The sequence below is a fragment of the Tetrao urogallus genome, assembly GCF_951394365.1.
Source record: "Tetrao urogallus genome assembly, chromosome: 6".
Taxonomy (NCBI): Eukaryota; Metazoa; Chordata; class Aves; order Galliformes; family Phasianidae; genus Tetrao; species Tetrao urogallus.
In genome coordinates this window covers 25,219,925-25,242,929 of record NC_136819.1, presented here as the reverse complement: position 1 = coordinate 25,242,929, position 23,005 = coordinate 25,219,925, and the positions used below count along the sequence as shown (strand labels likewise).

The 23,005-nt window shown below is 42.9% G+C and overlaps 1 protein-coding gene across 1 annotated transcript in view; it reads right to left on the bottom strand.

The window, feature by feature from the left end:
• The window catches only part of MAPKBP1 (mitogen-activated protein kinase binding protein 1), a gene marked incomplete at both ends in the record, with an annotated part of 87,886 nt that overhangs the window by 46,651 nt on the left and 18,230 nt on the right, over window positions 1–23,005 (bottom strand). Inside the window, one exon of the mRNA XM_079537209.1 lies at window positions 14,485–14,576. Within this exon, the coding sequence (XP_079393335.1) occupies window positions 14,485–14,576 (92 nt within the window). The remainder of the gene's footprint in view (window positions 1–14,484; window positions 14,577–23,005) is intronic.

The following is a 23,005-nucleotide window of genomic DNA, read 5'->3' as shown; positions in this document are numbered from 1 at the left end:
TCTGATGGCCTGTGCAGAAATAGGCAACGACTTCGTTCACCACCTGGCAAAGATGCTGTCACCTCACCTCAACAGGGGCTTGGTCAGCCCACATGCACAGGCTGTGCTGCAGGGAAGGAGACAGAGCTTAGTGCTTCTCACAGTGCCAGTGCTAATTCGTGCTGTACTTGGCTAGCAGCTTAGGCTATCCCAAGGTTTGTTTTTAAAATACAGAGCAGAAGGAAGAAGAGTTTTAAGACTGGCACCCTTTAATTGTTCAAGCTTAAGTGCAGGATGATAGTTCAGGAAAACAAAGTCATATTTATCATCCCATGAGATGGGTGCAGAACAAGAAACATTCCAGACCTGCCACTGAGCAACATACACCAGCAGCTGTGCTGGGGACAGAGAGGATGTCCACAGAGCAGGAGGCAGCCTCCGTGGGGGGCAGAGCTGGGGCAGGTCACTGTTGTGAAAGATTTGGACAAGAAATGCATATGTAGAAAACAGGAGAAACAGGCTCAAAAGGAAAACCATGAAGTATAAAGCAGCTTACCAACTAGGAATCATTGCAGCTGCAAGAAAATTGAAAATGACTCCAATTGTTATGGCTCATGGCTGCCTAGTCACCAGTGATTCAACAGGAGCTTACCTTCAGAACATCCCGATTCCATTCAATGTTCCACAAACAGGAGAGGAAGAAAAATCTCATAAAAGAGATCCATGCTGCTTAGGAAACTGGATAAAACCCTCTCCCAAGCGACTGAGGAGAGGCCATCTCCTCTGCCTTGTGGAACAGACTCTCTCTGGTCTGTGGCAAAGAACAGCGCAGCCAGGCATACCAGCAGCTACACATACATGTGAATTGTACACCAGTCTACGTGTCTGACAGGGCTTCACAGGACATAACACACAGATGACAAATGCACACACACCAATACACATACACACACACACACACACACACACACACAAGGCTCATGACTAATACACACAGAATCTCCATTGCTCTCTCCAGACCACTCACTTCCCTTCAGGCAGGCAAGCAAGCAATGCCAGCAATACACCTACATTAAGTTTTAAATCAACTGGGCTAGGTGTAGGAGTTGCAGAACTGTTTTTTATTTCAGCACTCTTGACAAACACCCACTGAACACCACAAATCAGCAGCAGCCCCGAGGGCTGGAGCAATGAGCAGCTGACGACAGAAAGGCTGGGGAATAAAAAGGCTCACTGAGACAGTTCATGACACATAACCATGCTGATCATCAGTTAGACAGGAGAGACTGAGAAGCAGTAGAAAATGGAGCCTTGAGCAGAACCTGACTGGTGCTACTAAGATGACTGAAATAAAGAAACAGAATGTGGCTGCATAGCTGAAGAGCTCTGTGACAAGGCAGGGAATGCAACTTTTTCCAGGATGGATGCTACAGAATCACAGCACATTGCATTTTTACTTCTTGAGAAAAGGCTCATCTCCATACACTGAGTGCTTCACCCAAAATTACAGCTGCCACAGGCATCAACAAGCAGAAGAGAGCAACTCTCAGTCCTTACAGAACAGCCAAGGCACCTGCCTCAGGGATCTCCTGCTCCCCAGTTGTGCTCCACCCTGCTGCTTGCTTGCAAGAGCCAGTCCCTCTTCCATCAGCATCTGGCTGACAGATTTGTCCTCCACAACACAAGTGAAAAATCAGAGGTGCCAAAACCCGTATGTTTTGGGGAGGAGGATGAAGAGCAAGAAGTTGCTAATGATGTAGGCTCTGTAATACAATAAGTATTGCCTCAACAGCACAGCTTCAGCATCAGTATCGGACTGTGAGCTATACACAGAGTCTAAGAGGCCTCAGCTTGTCAGGTCTGCTCTGTCCAAACTCTTCTTGACCTGCCCATAGTTTTGTTTTACTTGGTTTAGCTGTGACAAGGATTTCTCTAACTGGCCAGGTGTCTGTGGCTTATTTGTTTTACCTCTGTTTTTGGGGTTGTTGTGTTTTGTTTTGTTTTGTTTTTTTTCTCCATGACATATCCACAATTTATATAAATAACAGTAAGAAGCAGTTGCTTTACGTAGAATAAAATATTTCCAACCAATACAGCAATGTAGTAGAGAGAAATGCAGGTGCATCACGATAGCAGAGGCCTTGATAAGTGGACAGATAAGGCACTGCAAAGAGGAGCAGAGGCACAGACTGGTAAGAGGTGAGGCACATGCTTGGCAGCAGGACCCCCCCAGCTGTGACCAAATCACAGACAGTTAAAGAAATAGTGACATGGGAGCTGCACAAAACTGGAATAACAAAGAAATCAAGGAAGTAACATCTAACATGCATAAAAGACACCATAAAAAATGAATTCAGAAGTAACATGGAGCTGCAGACAAACTAAGGGTGAGAAAAGTGTAAAAGCGTGTTAACAAATACATCAAAAAAAACACCCCAAGTGAACACTGGAGTGAGGAAGAAGCCATTAGCAACATCCACATCAAAATCCTTTCAGTGAAGAGCTACAAAGGCTGGAGATTTACGGTCTTACCCTCTAGCTACTGACTTTGAAGATCCAGAGAAGCCACACAAGGGTGAGCATAACACCATGAAAGAAGGACAGAAATGAAGAAATGCATTACACTTTTAGCTGTTATCACCATTACTGACACTTTCTATATGGAAGTATTCTAATGCACTATAATTTTTTTTTTCTCTATAATAATCTATAACAATAAGTAGTTGACAAATAATTCTTGAATTAGTGTTAAGATTTCAAATACATTAACAACACATTCCTGTTTTATTTGCACACACTTCTTATATATATAAGGGGTCCAACTTCTTTGCTCATAAACATTTAAAGCATAATTAAGTCCAAGGGGAGTGTCTAGGAGAAGAAAGAAATTCCCGATCTAGGGGAAAAGGAAACAATGAAAGACAAGTTATTTAAAAACAAAAACCAAAAAAGAAACCAACACAAGAAAAGGTGGAGTTTTTTTTCGTTTGTTTAAAAAAAGAAAAAAAAAAACCACTCAGAGGAAAAGGCAAGAATGATACAAGTAAGGAAACTCAACATTTACAAGAAAATTACTGCAGAATCATCAAATTTGCCATCAGGCTCTGAGCAAATTCAGCTCTCCAGACCAACTGTATGTCAAGGAAGGATGGAAGCTCTCTTTGAAGGCATCCTCCCTCCTGGGAAGGAGCAGCTCCTGCACAGCCCCAGCTAGGCTGAAACAGGAACCTCTGGCTCCACACGTCAGGTTTGCGCTGACCTATCAGCAGGAGTAGCTCCTGCCACACCACAAAGCCTTGAAAGCTGAAGAAGTTTCTTTCTTTGAACTCAAGCCCCAGAGGAAAGCCATATCCACATGTAAGCAATAGGCCAACATCTGTTTCCAGCAGCAAATGCAGCCAGAAGATTCCATCATGCCAGAGCAGCTCCCAAGCACCAGGGAGAAGGTTCTATGCATCAGACTCATTATCTGGGGCTTTAGGGCTTCAATTCTCTTACCACTAACAATCAGTGTAGTCAGTATCAGTGGCATCAATCACAAGAGCAAACAAGCAATAATACAATTTAGTTATGTCCTGTTTCCATCTGATTTACCTCAGGAGGAAAAGCCAGCAGCAGCGGTACCCTGCAGACCCTCCTAGCAAAGATGTTGGGTGGGCCAGTGGTGCCCCACTGCCCTGTGCTGCCTGCCCGCCTTCCTGATCAGGCAGCAGGAACTCCAATGCAGCAGGGAAACTGGAGCAGCTTTTCCTCCTGAATGCTTCAGTAAGCACAATTCCTGCAGTATCTACATAGAAGCACCAGAGACAAAGAGCATTCCTGCTGCTTCAAAAGCGTGGCGTTAAGGAATTGCCCACTTCCAGGGGCCTGTTGGTTTCATCTCATCTCAGCACTGGCTGAGCTCAGGGCTGACTCAGTCTTCAGCCTGCCAGGGACTGCAAAATGGCACCAAAGCCTCCTGCCAGCCCAGCTTGCCCCACAGCTCAGCAGCGTAGCCAGCTCTACCCAGCACGGCTGCTAAGCAAGAACAGTTCTAATATGCTTTGCTTGGCAACATTCAGTTCTACCCACACTGCCTTTTTGGGAGCCTTTGGGCAGCTGTAGCTTTAATGGAAAATGAACATTTACCTCCACATTGTCTACAATGAGATAAGGCAGAGCACTTTACCTGCGCTCTTTTTTTTTTTTTTTTTTTTTTTTTTTTTCCCCCCTACAGAATAGCTAACAAGCATCAGTTGACATGAGACCTGAAAGGACAGCTTTCCTGGAAGGAGAAGCAGCCACAATAACTCTGGTCTACTCTCTCATCCCTCTCCCACACAGAAATGCGGTGAGGTTGGAATCCAAGAAGCACTGGGTCAGCCCTGTCAGGGCACAACATGTGACGCTGAGGACAGGCAGAGGCTGATGCCAGTGTCTGGCTGCCAGCTGGAGGCACTAGGTATGTACCCAGAGCAGGATGGCAGGATGGTGCCCACAGGCAAAGCTGCCAGTACTGGCATGTCAAGTCCTACGTCCAAGCTTCAGCAACACTCACTGCACACTTGGGCATGCTTACAACAGAATGCACTGCTTCTTGGCTCTTCTTAGCCTAACAGAATGCTGCCTCACCTTTAGCTTGCTGCCTCGCTGATACTGAGGGAAACCTGAGACCATCCCCAAGTGTCAGGTCTTCCAGGAAGAAGAAATCCAGCCTCTCCCCTCATTCACACCTGGCACTGTTCGTGCTCCTTTCAAGTTAAACTCTGGGGATTTGTGCAAAGGTTGCCAGGAGACACAGTGCTTGTTTTGAGATTCTTATAGAGGGTGGAGCGCAGCTGAGGCAGTTGGTATCTCATTTTCATCCCAAACTTTGCTTTCGGTCCCCACTTCTTCCCCCACCCCACTCTTATGCAAGCTCAGGACGTGGATCCTGAGCAAGTCCCACTGCAGCACCAAGGAGTGGGCTGCTGGAGGCACAGATGCTGCAGGGCCATGGCAGGACAGGAAGGAGGCAGGCTGCAACCTGCAGGCTCCCGCTCTCTGCCAGCCCCCTCCTTTCTCAGGCGATGGGCAAACTCCAGGGGGCTGCAAGGCATCAGGATGAGGAAGGCCTCGTACTCCACAACAACCAAGGCTTTGCAGCCATTCCTCCTCCCTGTTCCATAGGCATGCAACATTTCCAAACCTGTCAAAGCTCCCCACTTGCAGAGCTCTACTAGAGCGTTCAGCGCTGTTATTAAATAAAATAGATGCTTGTTCTCTCACTTCAATTTCTTTGTGCATAAACTGTGAACGACCCTCCCCATAGGAGGTATTCTTCTTTTTCCCTTTTTTTTTTTTTTTTTTTTTTTTAATTAATATAGTGACTTCCCTTTAGTTCACGTACAGGTTAACGAGGTCAGAGTAACAAACCAGCCATCTAATCAGGAATACTTCCCAGCTTTCTTCGCAGTTTAAAAATCAAATGTCAGGTAGTGTAAGAGCGAGGACGATGAATATTTCTATCAATAAGGCGGGCTGAAGTCAGGTATAACCAATATAGTCCTTTCAACAGTCTCTGGTTGTAGCTACTCTAACAGGCACGATAATGCTCTTGTTTTGAGGGAAATGGAATATTTACTCTGGACCTAAGATGGATGCAGAAACAAGTGCATATTACAGAGTTTTCCTTAACATGGTATGTCAGGCAACTCAAACAGCAGCAAACTCACAGGACCTCTTCAAGCCTCCCTACTTAGCCCCCGCTTGCAGCCTTTGGAATCCAGCACAGGAAAGCTTCAAGGGCAATTAAGTGTTTTTCTTTGTCAGAAGAGTTTTCATTGCAATCTTGCACAGATAAAAGTGTTCCCATTTCCTTCCTCTCGCTTTCTTCATCACTAACATTTTTGGTAGCAATAAGAATCCACATTCTAACACAAATTTTCTCCAGGGCTCAGCTAACAGTTATGGTCCCCCTGACACGCGCTATGCAGGTAGTGCCTGGACCTGCCCCATCACACCCCTAATTTTGTTTTCAGTTAAACTGTGTAATTGACACAGCTTTGGTACTGACTGGTCAAAGGTACCTCCTTCTGCAAAACTGCTCTGTGAACATTTCTTCCACTACAACCCCACTGTGCTTTTCCCAAGAACCAGGGTTATGTAGCTCTGGGAACAGAGTGAACACAAAGGGGAGCATCACCTGCTAACAGCATGCTTGCTCCCACTGAAGGTGTTAGAAGAGGAAGCACAGATTACTGCTCCACATATAGGGGGTTCTAACACCACACTGGGATGTAAGCAGCATGGACATACGCTACACTGAGCATATAGCCACATGCTGCAACGCCATGCTGGCACCCAGCAGAAAGGAGGAAGCAGGCAAACACAGATGAACACAGACTCACCCAGACAGAATGGGAGCAGAGCTGACGTGTAAAGGAAACACTCTGGGAGAAAAGTCACTCATACTGCGTGATTGCCACATGGCGGTGGAAAGACATAGGATAAGCAGGCACGTTGGTACCTGGCGGCTGAAGGGAGGATGCCACCAGAACTACTGCTGCTGCCAAAACCCTGAGTAGTAACTATGGGACAGTGTCACATTTCACCTCTGTCTGTCCTGGGGCTGTAACAGCTAGCATTCTGATGCACAGGACACAATAATGATCCACCACCTGGTGGTAGATTCCCATTCCTATCCCAACTTGAAGGCTGGATTACCATATCGCACTCTGGAGAGCTACCCTTTCCCCGCAGTGGATAATTACAATTGAGAACCTGTATTCATGTTTCATCATTCTGAGGGATCTGCTGTTAATGGAGGAGAGGGAAGGAAGGGGTTGGCTTCTTTTCGGACACTTTCAGAACACTGAAATCTTGCGTGAGGTTGTTCACTTTTGGCACAGAAAACAAAACATTCCACTGGGCTGTAATGGCCCAACTCAAACCCAACTGCAGTCACAGCTCTTCAACTGAAATTGTTTTTAACAATCTAAATGGAGGGGATTTTCTTATCTTTCCCTCTGATTCCACAAGCACAACTGTGCTAACTGGAAAATCTCCCCAGCTGGCACGTACAAGCACAGCATCCTTACAGAACAAAAAAATATATTAAAAAAAATGCACTAACAACAGTACAGATTCCTGAGAGGCAGGAAGAGGAAAGCATCATAGCCCTTACAAGATGACTGTACCATTCTGAAAAGGACTAAAACTGCCTCTGGAATGGCTAAAGAAGCTGAAATATGCTTGAAATCACAAATGCTCATTTTAGAATAGGCTTTTATAATCTTAACAACATTGAAGATTCTCCTTTAGAAATAAACAGAAGGCTTGAATTCTTCAAAAGTCTGGATAAAATAAAATTGAAGGAGCCAACACCAGCAGAAATGCATTTATATACTTGTTATCCAGTAGTTCAAATACTGTAGTGTCCTTCTACCTATTCAAGCTGCACATGGGACAGGGTCTAACAGTATTATCATTTACTGCTAACAAAAATGAGTGAAGAATTGTACCTGCACAGAGCTGCAGAACTTCGCACAAACCGCACCTGTACGAAGAGGTAACAAATGATCTATAAAGCGGATCTTGCAGCTGACCAGTACTGTGGCGTTCAAGCAAAATAATCAGTTAGTTAAGAAAAACATGCCCTGAAGTAAGGCAGTAATGTCTGTCACCTTAGGATTTCACTGTTCTATGTAGCCTTCAACTCTAACCTGGCCACAGTGTTCATAAGTCTTGAATTTTACCGTGGTCAGTGGTCTACTAGATTTTCCTCTCACAATTCATTCCAGTACCACACTGTCCAAAACCTTTCACTTAACACAGGAAAGAAAGAAAGAAAGAAAGGCAGCATCTTCATCATGCCTTGTAACATTATGCAATGTCTATCTTCAATGTTATTCTTTCATTGTGGGTTTTATGCAGCTTAGTGTAAAGGGAAATTCTTCTCAGTTGATAGATTACCACACGACATAATAAATTATCTATAGAACGATGGAAAATGATGACTAAAACATTCCAAGAGATTCCACATGTGCACGTCTGGAAACCACTTGTCTACCGGAATTGGAAAGAGGTGTTTGGGAGCAAACCAACAACCACTTCTGGAAAAATAAAACAAAGTCCTCGCTCTTCAGCTTCCAGTGGGAGTTACCGCTCAATTACGTGAGACAGCTCCACACGTGCTGAGCAGACTCCTGGAAGGATTAAAACCAATGCACTCATTTCCTGCTGTGCTCCTCCCCTTCCTCCCGCTGCTGTGACACAGACTGTTGTCACTGCCTGTTGGTGCAAGACCTGGCTTTTACTTGGATCCACACGGAGAGGGTGCCAGGAGAGTTATGACTTAGAAGGGCTGACTGAATTCAAGAGTTTCCACTCAGTACTGTGAACGCGCTGGGGATGAGTGGAGGAACAGAGATGAAATGAGAACGAGTGACTGGGGCTCAACACTGCTGCAGCACAGGCTGGCACATGAGAGCAGCATCCAACATAAATGGGACAGTTGCAGTAAAATAAAATTTGAATAAGCCATGTAGTTTTCTCATTTTGAACCCATCATAACAATAGTCATTTCTGAATATTAGTTGTCTTGTTTCAAAAAACTCAAGGCAATAGGACTGAAGGAGAAGATCCTGTGGCAAATACCAGCATGAGAAGAAACAAGATCTTCATTTAAGTTTGATCATACGACTCCTTTATCATCCTCCCTTCCCTTGTGCAAACAAGGATGTTACAGTATTAAATGTTTGCAGTATAAGGGAGTGTCCAACTCACTTGTTCAGCAGATGTACTGCACATGCACAGAGGGCTGCGTCTGTACTGACAACAGCCAATTCTGAGAGAAACCTGAAGATACTCAGTTTACTGTCTCTGCGGATTAAATCCATGCCTGATTTTAGATCTGTAGCATGTAAAAAGTCATCCCCGAGAGCTGAAGGCTGAGTCTCAGCAACTCATTCCAGGTACTCTGTATCAAATACAGATTTCCCCAGTGAGGAAGACTAACATGAAAAATCCCTGACTTTTATCAGAATAGCTGGGAATTGATAATCAGGGCTGGACAGAGGCCTAGGCTGATGAGAACATAAGAGCCTAAAAGTTTAAAAGACACTGTACGCAGAACAGTGCAAAGCACTACTTTTCTGCATGAACAGAGGAAAAGCATGGGCTGTTCTCCGCAGCAGGCAGGTACCTCACATGAGGACAAGGTTCTTAACCAGCTCACACGATCAACTGCAGGCCAAGGAAAGACGAACAAAGAGAAGTGAAATAAATCAGACCCACCAGCCTACAAGGCTTAAAAAAAATAACAAAAACCACACCCACATTCACCTCCCTTTCACCTAAAAAAACTAAAACACAGATAAGCTGATTCAAGCAATCTGAGCAGCTGGTGTGGAATTTAAATGGCAGACATTTTTCCTCTTCAAGAATTTCTCTTTTTTTTTCTCTCCATTTTTTAATGTTAGTCATCAGTAACCTCAGAGGATTTTCTTAGCTTTGTTTCCATTCTTGTTTCTAGGAAACAGAACCTCAACTAGCTACTGGGAAGAGAAAAAAAAAGAAAGAAAGGTGAAATAAAGCAAAATGAAAGAAGAATAAGGAAAAAGGAATTGGGAAAAAATGGATTAAAGAAAAAAAAAAAAATAGACAAAGCATGCTATAAGAAATAACAGATTTCTGCTTGTTCCTCCAAGAAGGATGACTTTGTCACTGCATAACACTAACAGATCAAATCAGGCAGTGCTGGGTTTATATTGCTTGTCAGCAGAACAGGCAAGCATGGATGGCAGATATAAGACTTTCAAAGAAGGAGGGGGGTAGTTTTCTTTCCTATGTTGTCTTGTCTCCCAAGACAACAGCCTTATATGAAAGCAGTGGCCTAAAATATCTAGAGCACTCTGTGCTTTGGCCGTCTTGGCAGACATGAAGAATAAAAAGCCTCCTTCAACACAAGCATCACTTTAAAACAATATCAGAGCAGCAAAGCAGCCACTGGAGAAGTGATAGCCTCATTAGAGTCAAAGGAGAAAAAGGATAAAAAGCCAGTGAGAAGGAAACAAAGTAATAATGCAGCATTCAGCCCATAGGCACCATTATGGAGTTGGAATGAGCTTGTGTTGTATTGCTTCTTTCAGGAGAATCAGAATTACCAGAAAAGTGAAAATCCAGAAAAGCAATCATTTAATAAACAATAATAGTAATACTTTAGACAAAAACAAGAGACCAGAGTAAAATTCTGCTCAAAGAAAGCCTAAACTTCTAAGGCACAAGTCCTCATTCAAACAAACATTCATGTGCCTGGTTTGGATGAAGTCAGGATGCCTGCAGCAACTGTTTTGATCTCAACCAAATTAATCTAGGTGTGTTGAAAGTGTTCTTAGGAAAACAGGGTTGTTACGTAAGTTAGCTTTCAGGGATACAACAAACTGGAGAAGCAAAACTTCTCCATGTCAGGATTGCAAAACTTCAGTAGGTGAGTAGAGAGCTGAGGAAATCACTGGAGTACCTTGAGCACCACTGAAGGATGACCAAGTTGTGCGGACAGGTCACGAACTTTACCCAGTCTGCAAAAATCAGCCACATGTAAGAAGCTTCCCTGCCCACTAAATTCAAATAGGAACAAAAATAAATACAGTCAATGAACTAGTAATGCCAGGATTCTTGCAAATTATCCGTGTGAGACAAATCCACTAAAAATAAGAATAGGAAGGAAAGACAAATACTAACAAACTGAATTTGCATCACCTTATAATAAGGTCTACACCCATACCTCCCTCATGTTTTGACTTCTTATGCTATATTAGCTATATTATATATATATTGAGCTATATTATATTAGCTAAAATGCTATATTAAACCAGCACAAAAGGATAGTTTCGTGTGCAGTAAATCACACTGGCATCACAAGACAGAATAGCTATGGCACATGAGCAGCAAGTCACCTAGGTCATTACATTGTAACAAAACATCTGGCATATTGCCTGGGCCATGAAATGATACCACCACCAAACGTGAACAAGAATTCCTCTGCAAAGTCCTCAGGAACCACTTAGGCTTTTAATTATCCAAAGGAATCCCCAGGTGCCCTCATACTTCATTACATTCATGTTTGGCATGTACCAGCTCATCAGAGGAGGTCACTGTTAATAAAACTCACCTATCTTTAGCTATCCAAGACCATCCATTTCAGCTTAGTGCACTTGTTTTCTTCTCTCCCTCTCCTCCTCCTCCTCAAGTGCAAATATATTCAGTGTCAGCAAAGATGCAGAAGAAGAGATGACACACTCCGTAATCTATCTGCCTGTCTCTGAAGAGTTCAGGTATAAAAGATGCTGTCAAGTGCACATGCAGATTGCAAACTTTCATTTAACAAAAAATATAAAAGTTTTAAGATAAGAGGAAAAAACTCACACTCCACGATAAGAGAACAGCCTTGTAAGATTCAGCTAGAGTCTCAACACACTGCAGAAACCCAAGGAGTCAAACTGTGATTTGTTCATCTGCATTTACCTTCAGGACTCTCTCAGAAGTCCACACGAGGTTCCCTTGGAAGCTCTTTTGCTTTAACATTGATAGAGCTCAAATGATGACATGGCTCTGAACCACAGCTAATGAATGCTAACAAGGAATAGAAACACTGCTGCCAATGTTCCTTACAGAAGTGGGAATATACTGGGGAGAAGAGAATAGAGCAGACAGGATAACCTGTGGGTACTGCAAACCAGAAGTTCCTCTGACCAAATGTAGCTTAGACTGCATCCTCACCTTCTTTGGATCTTGAAAAGCCTAGGTATAGCAATCAAAATGTCCTCTTCATAGATAGGACTGATGTCACTGCAAGGGCACTTGTCTTTGAAAGGTCATGGGGACTGGGAGAAATTCCTGAATAATGCAAGAAGGAAAATGTCATTTCCATCTTCAAGAAGTGCAAATAAGATGTCAGGAACTACAGGTTGGTTAGCCTCATCTCAATCTCTAAGAATGTGACAGAGCAACTAATCTTGGAAACAAATCCCAAGGAAATATGAAAAACAAGAAGATGATAAAGTAGTTAATATAGATTTATGAAGGGAAAATCATGCTTAAGTAACATAACCTTCCACAATGAGGTGACTAACTTGGCATAAAAGCGGGGAACGGAGGATGTTGTTTACCTTGACTTTAATAAGGCCTTTGGCATTGTCTCTCATAGCATTATTATAGACAAGTTGACAAAGTACAGGTTACGTAAGTGCACAGCAAAGTAGACTGAAAACTGGGTGAATGTCCAGGCCCACAGGGTTGTGATCAGCAGTACAGGTTGGAGGCAAGTCAGTAGTGATACACCCCAGGAGTTGATAAAAAGGCCGTTACTGTTTTATCTCCATATTAGTGAGCTGGACAACAAGGAAGAGTGCACACTCTGCAAGTTCACAGATGATACAAAACCAGGAGGAGTGGCTGACACAGCAGAGTGCTATTCTGTTGTTCTAAGCAACCTGGACAAGCTGGAGAACTGGGCCAGTGGGAACCCAATGAAGTTCAACAAATGGAAATGCCAAGTCCTGCATCAAGAGAAGAATAACCCCATGGGACCAGTACATGATGAAGATTTATGGGCTGCAAAACCGTTCTAAGAAGAACAACTACAGGGTCCTGGTGAACAATCAGACCGTAAGTCAGCATCATACCCTTGCGATGAAAAAGGCCAATATTCTTCTGGGATGCACTAGGAATAACAATGCAAACAACTCAAGGGAGGAGATCCTTCCCCCTTGCTCAGCTCTGGTCAGTCCAAAACTCAGGAGTATGTCCAATCCTGCACTCTCCCATACAAGAAAAATATAGACTTACTGCAACAAGTCCAGTATAGATCCACAAAGGTAACAGAGAAGTTGGAGCATCTTTTAAATGAGGAGACACTGTTCAGTCTGGAGAATACTCAAGAGAATTTTATCAGTGTGTATGAACACTACATGGAAGGGAAGGAAAAAGAGGGAGCCAGACTCAGTAGTGCCCAGTGAAGGAACAAGAGAAAATGGACAGAAATGAAAACAGATTAAATTTTATTTGAACAAGAACAGAAAAAGAAAAAAAAAATCCATTGCATAAGTAACCAAACATTGGTAACGTGCTGCCCAGAAAGGTTGTGGTGGAGATATTCAAAAGCTGCCTGGACATGGTGCTGGACAGCCTGCTCTAGCTGACCCTGCTTCAGGAAGTCACTTCACAATGATGCTGTGATTCTGTGAACCAGGACATCAGTGAGAAACGGCAAAAATTTCTAGCCAGTTTTATTGATCCCATGTCTTATTTCAGCAAGAAATACAGTATTCTTAGATGCTGTTAGCCTGTTTCTTGGGTGCTTATAAACACCACGCATAATTCTCATGTAAGTTCTTTTCTTCTAATTCCACCTTCTACATGTGGAGAGTATGCCTATGCAACGCCACCAGCAGATACCACCCTCTCAGTTCTCCTATAGCTTGCTGACCAGCAGAATAATCTAGCTTCAAAGAACAACCAAGCTCGTGTGGTCTTTAGCAATCCAGTTTAGAGACAGATATAGTATCTCCATGTAGCACCACACTGGGCAGTGAAGACTTCCTGAAGAGTCACTCTTCTGTCTTTGCAGTTTATTTTGACTACTGTATTGTAGCTTTCCATCTAAGCCATAGCCATTCCCCATCTCAATGGCCGCGTCTCCACTAGCAGGGTAAACATCCTACAGAAAATGCTTCTCCTCTCTTGCTTTTTCAATATACCATCTATTACGAGATCTTAATCTGACCCTTTCAAACTTTCCATTTAAAGTTTTCCGGTGCTACTTTCCTTCACGTGAGTCTCATCCCACAGTCCAGCAACTCTGACAGGATTTGCTCCTCTACAGACACGTTCTGAGTGAGCTCTATCTTCAGCAAGATCAGGATCCAGTCCAAAACGTCTACAATTTTGCTAAACATGCAACTCACAAAGCCACCTGTACAGCCCTCAGCCCTCTAGATAGCTCTTTTGCTGTCCAGTGTCTCCATCTAGATATCTCAATTTGCAAATTTGATGGGAAGCACTTCAAAGAACCCATAAGCAATGAGCTGCCAACATGAAGCCTAAGTTCTTTCTCCACATTTGGATAAGGAACAAGTTATAAACTGCAGGGCATGCACAACAAGGGTTTGTCAACTCACTGAAAGCAGCATTTGCTCCATTAGGTACTCACAGGCTTCAGCATCCATCCCATTGAGTTATGAGCAAGGTCAGCAAGCTACAGAGCATAGTTAAAAAGCCCACAATGTATTTAACACCTAGCTTAGAGCAAGAGGAGGGAAAGGGATTCCATAAAAGGATATCATTAAAACTTGGCAGGTAAGATGCAGTTCTTCTCCTTTCCTAATTATACTAGCAGTGCTGATGCTCATAATTGACCTCTATGTTAGGAGACTAAGGAATGGTGAATTCTACCTATAGAAGACCGCACTAGAAATACCCTGGACCTTATGCAGTCATCCCAGCCTTTGTTAATCTCAGCTTTAAAGAATACGTTTAGTGACTCACCCAGCTGGATAAGCAACGAGGCCAGTTCTGGGGTCGCAGGCTAATCCTCTGCCTCCCGACACAGTTATCCCCAGCACCTTCTCCAAAGTCACCTAGAGCATGTGAAAAAGAAAAGAAGTAGTATTGTGAGATATGAGTACAGTTCAAATGGACCCATATGCAGACACTAACAGACTGGCACTGAGAAGAATCATATCCTAGAAAGTCATTGACAAGCACCCAGGCACAGAGTAAGGATAAACAAGTTCTATTTTCAACATAGGCACGGTAAAATACTGCTGGGGTACAGTTATTGATCTACTGATTATTCCTCTGTGCCAAAGCACTGCCATGTATTGTAGAGGACAGCAAGCAATAACTAGTATGGAGTGAGAAGCTGGGATGCACATGTGATTCCCACCTTCCTACAACAAGCAGCACTACACTACAGTTCTTTCCCTGGAAGTCTTTTCCAGGTTGACCCATTCTCTTTATCTTCTCCATCCACTGGTAGGTGGGGCAGTGTGGTCCCAACTCCATATTCCTAGGTACTGAATAGCCAATTTTTTCCACACAGTGCTTAAACTGGAAACCACATCCGGTGGACCAGCACATCCCTCTCCACGAATCTCAAGAGACAGAACAGCACATATTGTTGGGTTAAAAAACTCACATACCAACGACCTATTCAACAGACAATAAATCAAAATGCTTGCTTTGCCCCCAAGCAAAGATCTCAACTATTTTAGGAAATAAAAGACAACTGGGTAGAGCTACTTGGAAGATACAGAAATTTATAACCAGATCTCTGTGACAAGCAGCCAGGGTAAGCAAATATAAAAGTTGCCTGGACAAAGGAGAATAAGACTTTTCAGGGAGCATGCTCTGGGAGAGGAAGCATCAGAATTCAGCAGTTTCCCAAAACAAAAGATTGAAGTGGGATTACACTGCACAAAATCTGGTATGTGGTATGAAAGGACTCAACATCCGAGCATAAACCAGCTTTTTTTGTCTTGGGATTCTTCTTACAGACACAAAATTACTCTCTTTTGCATTTGTGCAGCTCGATCTTATTTATTATATATTTTAAGCATACATTCCTCTGCAGGACTGCTGTCCCTGCCAAATTCATGGATCACAGTCTTCTGTTTTCAATTATCATCATCTAAATTACATTTGATTAAAGCCTTAAGGCATGGACGCTGCATAAGCAGGCACCATTGTAAAACTGCCACTATCATTAATGCCTGCCCTGAAGACCAACATCTTGTATTTATATCAACGTGCAGTACAAAAGATAAGGGCAGGGCAGGCTTCCCCACACTACCCTGGCAACATAGCTTATCAGACTAAGAATTCAGCTGTAGGGTGAAGAAATGAGTCTCATGGCTCAGGTCACTGGAGAAGGTCACAAAAGTAAGGCCACTTAGGGAGCTAGGTGGCTGCCTTACTTCAACAGGTAAAGTAGGGCCACGGTGCCAGCAGCTCACTTAAAGCAGGCCGTCCATACCTCAGTGACTTCCAGTTTGGACTGGCTTCAAACCCTTGACACCAAAAACAGAAGATATTATACCCCACTCTCTGGAGAACTCAGTGTATTTCTCCCTTTAATAATAATATATCCCAGATACCTTGAGACAGAGTGAGAGAACACCAATTGTCACCTTTCCTCATGAAATAAGTATCTCTGGAATCATGACTTTTGTAAAATTCATCAGGGTTTACGTTTAGTATAAGAACATACAATTAAAAATGCATTTACCAATTCACCAGTATAGCAAGGAAATAATTTAATGTTCCTTAAAAAAAGTGAGGGAGGATTAAAGGAGGCTGGGAGGATGCCTGCTATTCCAGGTTTGCTACAATACTTCAGTATAGGTTTAGCTTCACAAATGCACAGAAAGAAGAATTTGCTGAGATTCAAGCTCATATCATCAGTCCCCAACCCATAACACAAAGAGAGGTTTAAATTCCCATAGAAACTGCATACTTGACAGCAAAAGAGGAAATGGAAGAGACATGTGCCATTCAAGTATTCCAATCTAGATACTTGATGCTCTCAGCAAACATCAAATTTAGCAATGCTGTGCTCACACCGCTCAGCACAGGCTTTAGCTCAGGCTGGCTGTAATCACAACTGTCCTAAAAGGCACTGCTCGACCTTGGCTATGCAGCTAATAGCATTCAGCAGCAGTTCAGCAACCTAGTTTCACCAACAGGTATGTTTTTCCCCCACAAGGACACGTTATCCCTGCAGTGCCATGTTACACTGCCGTTGAGCTGATCCCACAGCCACCTGCTCCTGAGACTCCACCGTTCCTTCCTCTCTTATCCCAACCAACTCCCTCCCTTCCTGATACTTCCCCTTGCACCAGCACTGACACAACAACTGCCTCCCCAGCAAGCCAAACGAGCAAAAAAAAATGTTCTATGGGTTTTGTTCTCTGTTTTCCAGCCTGGGAAAGCCACAGAGAGCTCAAAGACAGGGAAAAGAAAAACTGGTCCCTTTTACTGGCTACTAGATCTGTCTAACTGTACCACCAAAATCCCTTCAGTACATGGCATTATGGAAAAAAAATCCACTCCCTCCTAGTTTTGAGGAGTGTGAGAAACTGACCAAGAGCTCTAATTCATTCATCTTGGCACTATCACCCCATCACTCTTTCTCCAGCTTACTCTCTTGCTCTAGAGTCTGCAAGGGCCCCAGGCTGCTCAGCCAACAAACTGTACTTGTAGATATAAGAGGTGGAAAGTCCACCTTTCTCACAAGGCCAGCATTCAGCTCAACACAAAAGGTATAGCTCAGTCTTCAGGTCCAGTTTTCAACCACCAGTCAACATCATCTGGCCTCCAAAAGACCCTTAGTCCTATTAGAAAAAGACAACCACCACCAAGGTCATACTGCAGATGTTGCTAGATCTATTGCAACAGAAACAGATACCTGTATCAAAAGATCCACAATTAACTTTCTGAAAAAGAAAGATTCTCCCTCTTTTGCTCCTAGGCTTAGCTTTAAAACTTGCCTTGTGTTAAGAATCTGAAAGACAACTCTATAAGCCTCATTCAAATGGAGGTTTTTACAACATCTCAGCATGTGTAGTAATAATCCTTAGGTGTTAAAAACAACTTGTTCTCTAAAAGGAGGATAAACACATTTAAAATTGGGCCTTGTGAAACTTGTGAGCTCCATTCCCACCTCCCTGCCCAGAAGGCACAACCGCTTTATCTCCATGATCAACCTCCAGCCTGGGTGACATAAGGGCTCAAGAGAGTCAATCACTTGTCACAAAACGTGACAGAAGAACAAACAAACTTTGGGGGAAGGACGACAACTGGATTCCTCTCAACTTGCCAGATAAAATGAAAGATTAGTATAGTTAATTAAGGCAGGAGCACACTATCATTTATTTCCAAATCTCACATAAAGATATGCTATCAAAGGGCAAATAAGTCAAGACAGGTCTGACATTATGCCACATCTGAAGTTCTGGCAAAATGAGGTAGGAATTCATGCAGCAAACTCAGTTTCCCAGTTCCACGCAGACACTGCTATTCATATACGTCATCCAGGTAGTACATCAGCATATTCCAGTCACAAAAAAATTCCCTGATCTCTTTCCAACTCTGATCTTAGATAACCACAGCACTGGAGAGTGCCATTGCAGACCTGGAAAACCGGTGGGTTTGTTACCAATAATAGCTCCCAAACTGGCCCAAATTGCTTCCCACAATCATCAGACGTGTCCTTGCTTGCTCAGGTCATCACATCCAATAAATGGGCCACCTCACCTCCCTCACCCAAGCCAGGAAACAATTGCAAGACAAAACCTGTAATTCTGTTCCCCTAAATTAAAGGCTCAGAAAAGAGGCTGGCTATCCACATTTGTTACTTCATCCTGAGGCTTCTATTAATAGCATTTGGCATTTTCAGTCACAGTTCTCTGCGATTTGCAAGTGCTATCAAATGGAATCACATGCAATATGCTTCTAGAGTTTATTCTGCATTGTAATTACCTGTTAACCACCTCATCTCCATTTCTTTAATATCAACTTTTTTTTTTTTTTTTTTTTTTTTCCCAAATTTGGAGGTTCAAGGCACATTCGTAGTAAATAAAAATAGAAAAGAAACTTCAGGTATGAACACCTGTCTTGCAACTCCTGATATCCATTCATTTTACACACAAATCTAAATTTAGCTGCTCAGAGTTGCATAGATGGGTAAAGAAATTTCAGTGCCTAAGTAGGTCACCCTATTCCTTCCACTTCAGAACCCAAGATAATTTAGGAAGCTCCCACAGCCCCTCTACCTGGTAAGATCAGATCAGCAGAGTCTTGAACTGCAACTAGTAAAAGTATTCAATACAGCCAGGCCTTGCAGTAGAGTGCAGTGCAATCCTCACCGGAACTTAAAGGGCAGGTCTGAGTTGCTTCCTTCAGGCATGGCTCCCCCAAAGTCAAGGAAGAGCCCACACCTGTGAGACAAAACCATGCTACCTTTGCTTTCCTGCTGGCATTTGGATAATCCTTTCTGAAAGGCTGGTCTAAGTTAGCCCCTTACAGCTTCACCTGTCTTTTGAGGAAACAAGGCATTTGACCAGCAGCTCCTGGCTCTCAGAGTACGAGTTTCTTACTCAGTTCTTTCTGCTGTTTTGGGGAAGTTGAAAGACAAACCACAAGCAACTGTTTCCATGCGCCAAAAGGACAACACAGAAATCCTTTAAGGATCAGCTCAACATTTCCCATCCTGCTCTTCAGCTCCTAGTAAATGCTCTCCTCTTCCCTAGAGTTTGCACCCCTCTGGGACCATCTGCATGTTCACATCTGGCCAGTGCACCTAGGCCAGATGGTCCTAGAGAGTAGTAGCAGGCCTCAAGTCACTCTTTCAAAAACGCCCATTAAGCACTGTAATAATTTCCACAAAAAATGGATGCCAAAGAAGGTAAAGCAGCCAGTGACACTGCTGCCTGATCTACAGCTCACAAGCTCTCTCCCTGATGATGTTTTGCTCCCGATGACAGCTTGCCACCACTCTTCTATGCCTGCTTGCCCGCCAGCAGAGTTCCACAGCCCTGAGTCACCTTAAAGGAAGGTATGAAAATTAACTTTTCAACTGAAAAAAAAACATTTTTAATTCCAGGTATCCCTCACAGTGTTTCACCTGTAGGCTGTATGATGCTGTTATCCCATCACTCTCCCAGGCCAGAAGCAAAAGACTGAGTAGCCCAGTAGTTTTTCAGCCCCTCTTCCATACAGTCATATGCTCTCAGTAAATTTGAGAGGGCTTTTTTTTTTTTTTTTTTTTTTTTTTTTTGACTCAGCACTTTACTTCCTTCCTTCTAATACTACCCACAATCTCTTCTGGGCACATTCTCATTCTTTACCAATAGAATTTATTTAAATACAGACATAAAGAAAGCTTCTTTGAGAAGATAGCTGCAACATTCCAATGCTTGAAAAAGCCACTGAGGAGGGAAAAGCAGTGCTATAGGGCTGCCTGCATGTCCAAGTGTCAATGGCATCATGCAAGAGATTACAGCCTAGGAAGACCATATCCAGCAAGCAGATGCATCTGATCCAGACTTCACAGAGAAAGTTTTAGAGCAGGAAAAGCAATTTGAGTCTCTCTCATCTGCTATCTCCCACTCAAAATTATTCTGTTTTAACCTATTTCAGCAGAGTTCTCTACCATGAACTTAACAACTGTCTTTGAAACCCCAGTACTCAGAACATCTTTTGGTAAGGAACTTCACCACTGTGTTACATGTTGCAAGAACCATCTCTTATTGCCTGCTTTAAACTTGATTCCTATTAATGTCACTCAAAGGCCCTTAACTCTTGTGCTGGAAGAGAAACTGAACAGCCAATCTCCATCTACCATCTTTAGGTCACACATGACTTTCAAGGAGGTATTCTATCACCCCAGAGTCATCTGTGTTCCAAGCAGGAGAATCTCCACTTACTCAGTGATTCCCCTGAACACCACTTTCTATCTTTGATCACTTCTGACACCCTTCTGCGAACCCCTTTTGAGGCCCACTATGTCCTTCCTAAGATCAATAAGAAAACATCCAGACTACATACAGCTTTCAAGTTGTGAGTGCAGTAACTGTTTACAGAGCAGAATAATAGGGTCTTCTGGTTCGTGCTCAGTTTTCTTCTCCCGTAAGTACCTTATACTTGACCTGCCTTTTTGATATCTTAATCATTTACAAACAGCCAAGAAGTCATCCAGCACAATAAAGTCATAGATAAGAACTCCAGCTGCTATGTGCTTGGAAATGTAACCCCCATTCTCTTTGCTCTCCTATGGAAAGGGAAATCCTATTCTTGAATCAACAGTCTTGTTTCAACCCCATCTTTTCCATCTATGCCTCTGTGAGCAATTATTCATGAACAAGAGCATCCTCAAAGGAAGTTCTCGCAGTACGATTATTCCATTACACTCCAGAATGGCTACTTCAATAAATGTCCACACGCAGACAGAATCTATTTTAAAAGCCCTCTTGCGGGCCTGTGTGTAACACAGTTAACTTTGAATCCATTTAATTAACTAACAGCACCGACTCAGCATGAAAAGACAACATCCATCAGAGTTCATCTCTCATCCACTGCATGATGTGCCTGCCCTCATCCTTCTCCCAACAGAGTGTGGGTCTATTAATAATGTACGTGCAAAAATATGGGTTTCTGAGGAAGTGCTGCACACAGAAATCCCTGAGATACAAACTATGAGGATTGCTTTAGAAAGCCTTTCCCAGCATAATACAATGGCCATCAAGTAATCAGTTATCACCTGCTTGAGGAGCAGCTACATAACTACCTGCTCTTTTCACTTGAGAAAAAAAAATACTTTCACCAGCCAGATTTGAAACCCAGTTATTCTTCAGCTATGGCAATACACCAACAGAGAACTCCAAAATCAGGCTTAGATTTCACAACAATGTGGTGGCTTTCACATCCAACTCCCCACATAATGTTACCAAATTTTTTAACAGTGCAGCCAACGTATTTTCCATGCTGCAACATAGCAAAGTTCTATCTGTGCACTCCAGAATGTGACACATGAAATGCATTGTAGCTGTACATTGTTAGCATCTAAGAAATAGCTATCTATTTCTTACATAAGTGAAATTTAATACACAATGCCAAATCTCACAGCTGGCCCTGTTCATACATCCCTCCTGCAGCCCCTGAGCCCCAGTACAAAAAAAAAAAAAAAAAAAAAAAAAAAAAAAAAGCGCACATTTAACTTCCAGAGACCAGCACACACGTTGTGGGCTCTAATCTACTGTCTGAACACACTGTCTGATCTCCTGTTACTGCTGTACAAAAACAAAGGCTTGAAGTTTTACATTTAGCTCTGCTGTGTTTCGTCTGACACATTAGACACAGAACACTAATTACAGTATACTGTTCTACTTAAGGGGCTGTCAGCATTTTCAATGTAAAGCCTTCATTTCAGGGCTTTATAACACAGCTGTGAAATATTCATTTTGTATTTGAGCTTGACACGCAAAGGTCTGGCTTGGGCCCAGGTTCCTCTGTTTGTTTTCTGTGAGCTGGAGTTTTTGGGTTTGACCTGGCAAAGAGAGGGTTGAGAAGGGAGGGATGGAATTAACTGTAGGGGTTGTCTTACAAGAGCAGGCAATGAATAAAAACACCCAGCTCCACTGGGTTGGTTTCTGCCCCTCACCTACCCAAGAGCTTCTTCCCTTATTTGTCTGAATATGCACAAATTCTTTTTTTATTTAAAAAATAAATAAAAAATTCTGTCCTCTCTGGCCTGAACCTTCTCTTCCTCAGTACTCTTTGCTGGCACTGGGTGCTGCCTTAACAAGCCTGTTTATAATATTCCACCCGCAAAAGCAATAGTAAGGCAAGCTCCAACACAGGACCAGTTCAAGATGCCTCTGACATAAAAGACAAGTCTTGTTTTTTCTCCAGTAAGTCCCACAAGCCTTGCTTACAGCTGCCATTGCAGGCTTACATCCACAGCCTCCAGGAACCATCCCAATACCATCAGATACAATCCTCACAGCACAAACCTGGTGCAACATTTCAAGGTGCTTCTAGCCTATGCTCAATTTGAATTTTAAAGGATTCAGAGTGACATCTGGCCACTGAATGAGCCTTCATTATTTTAACGAATTAAAAAAACAAAAACCTGATCAGAATATCATTATCTTCAACAAGCAGTAGCCATTTTTAAATAATTTTGATATTCCATATAGTCATTTAAAGAACAACAGGGAATGATTTTCCACAACACAAATCACAACTGACACACCTTAGCCTAAAGAGTAGTTGGTACAAACTGACTTGTCCAAAGGATTTGAATCATTGAATTACATGAAATATTACATTTGTGAACCTGTGTAAAAGCACAGGTAGTATGGGTGGGTTTCTCATGAAAATGCCGAGCCTCAGTTCTAATGGTTCTGCCTGGTGTCACTACAATGGATGTGAATGCATATTTATTAAAGAAGATCCAGGCAGCTGAGAGAACAGGGAACGAAACGTGACCAGAGGTAGAAAAAAGGGA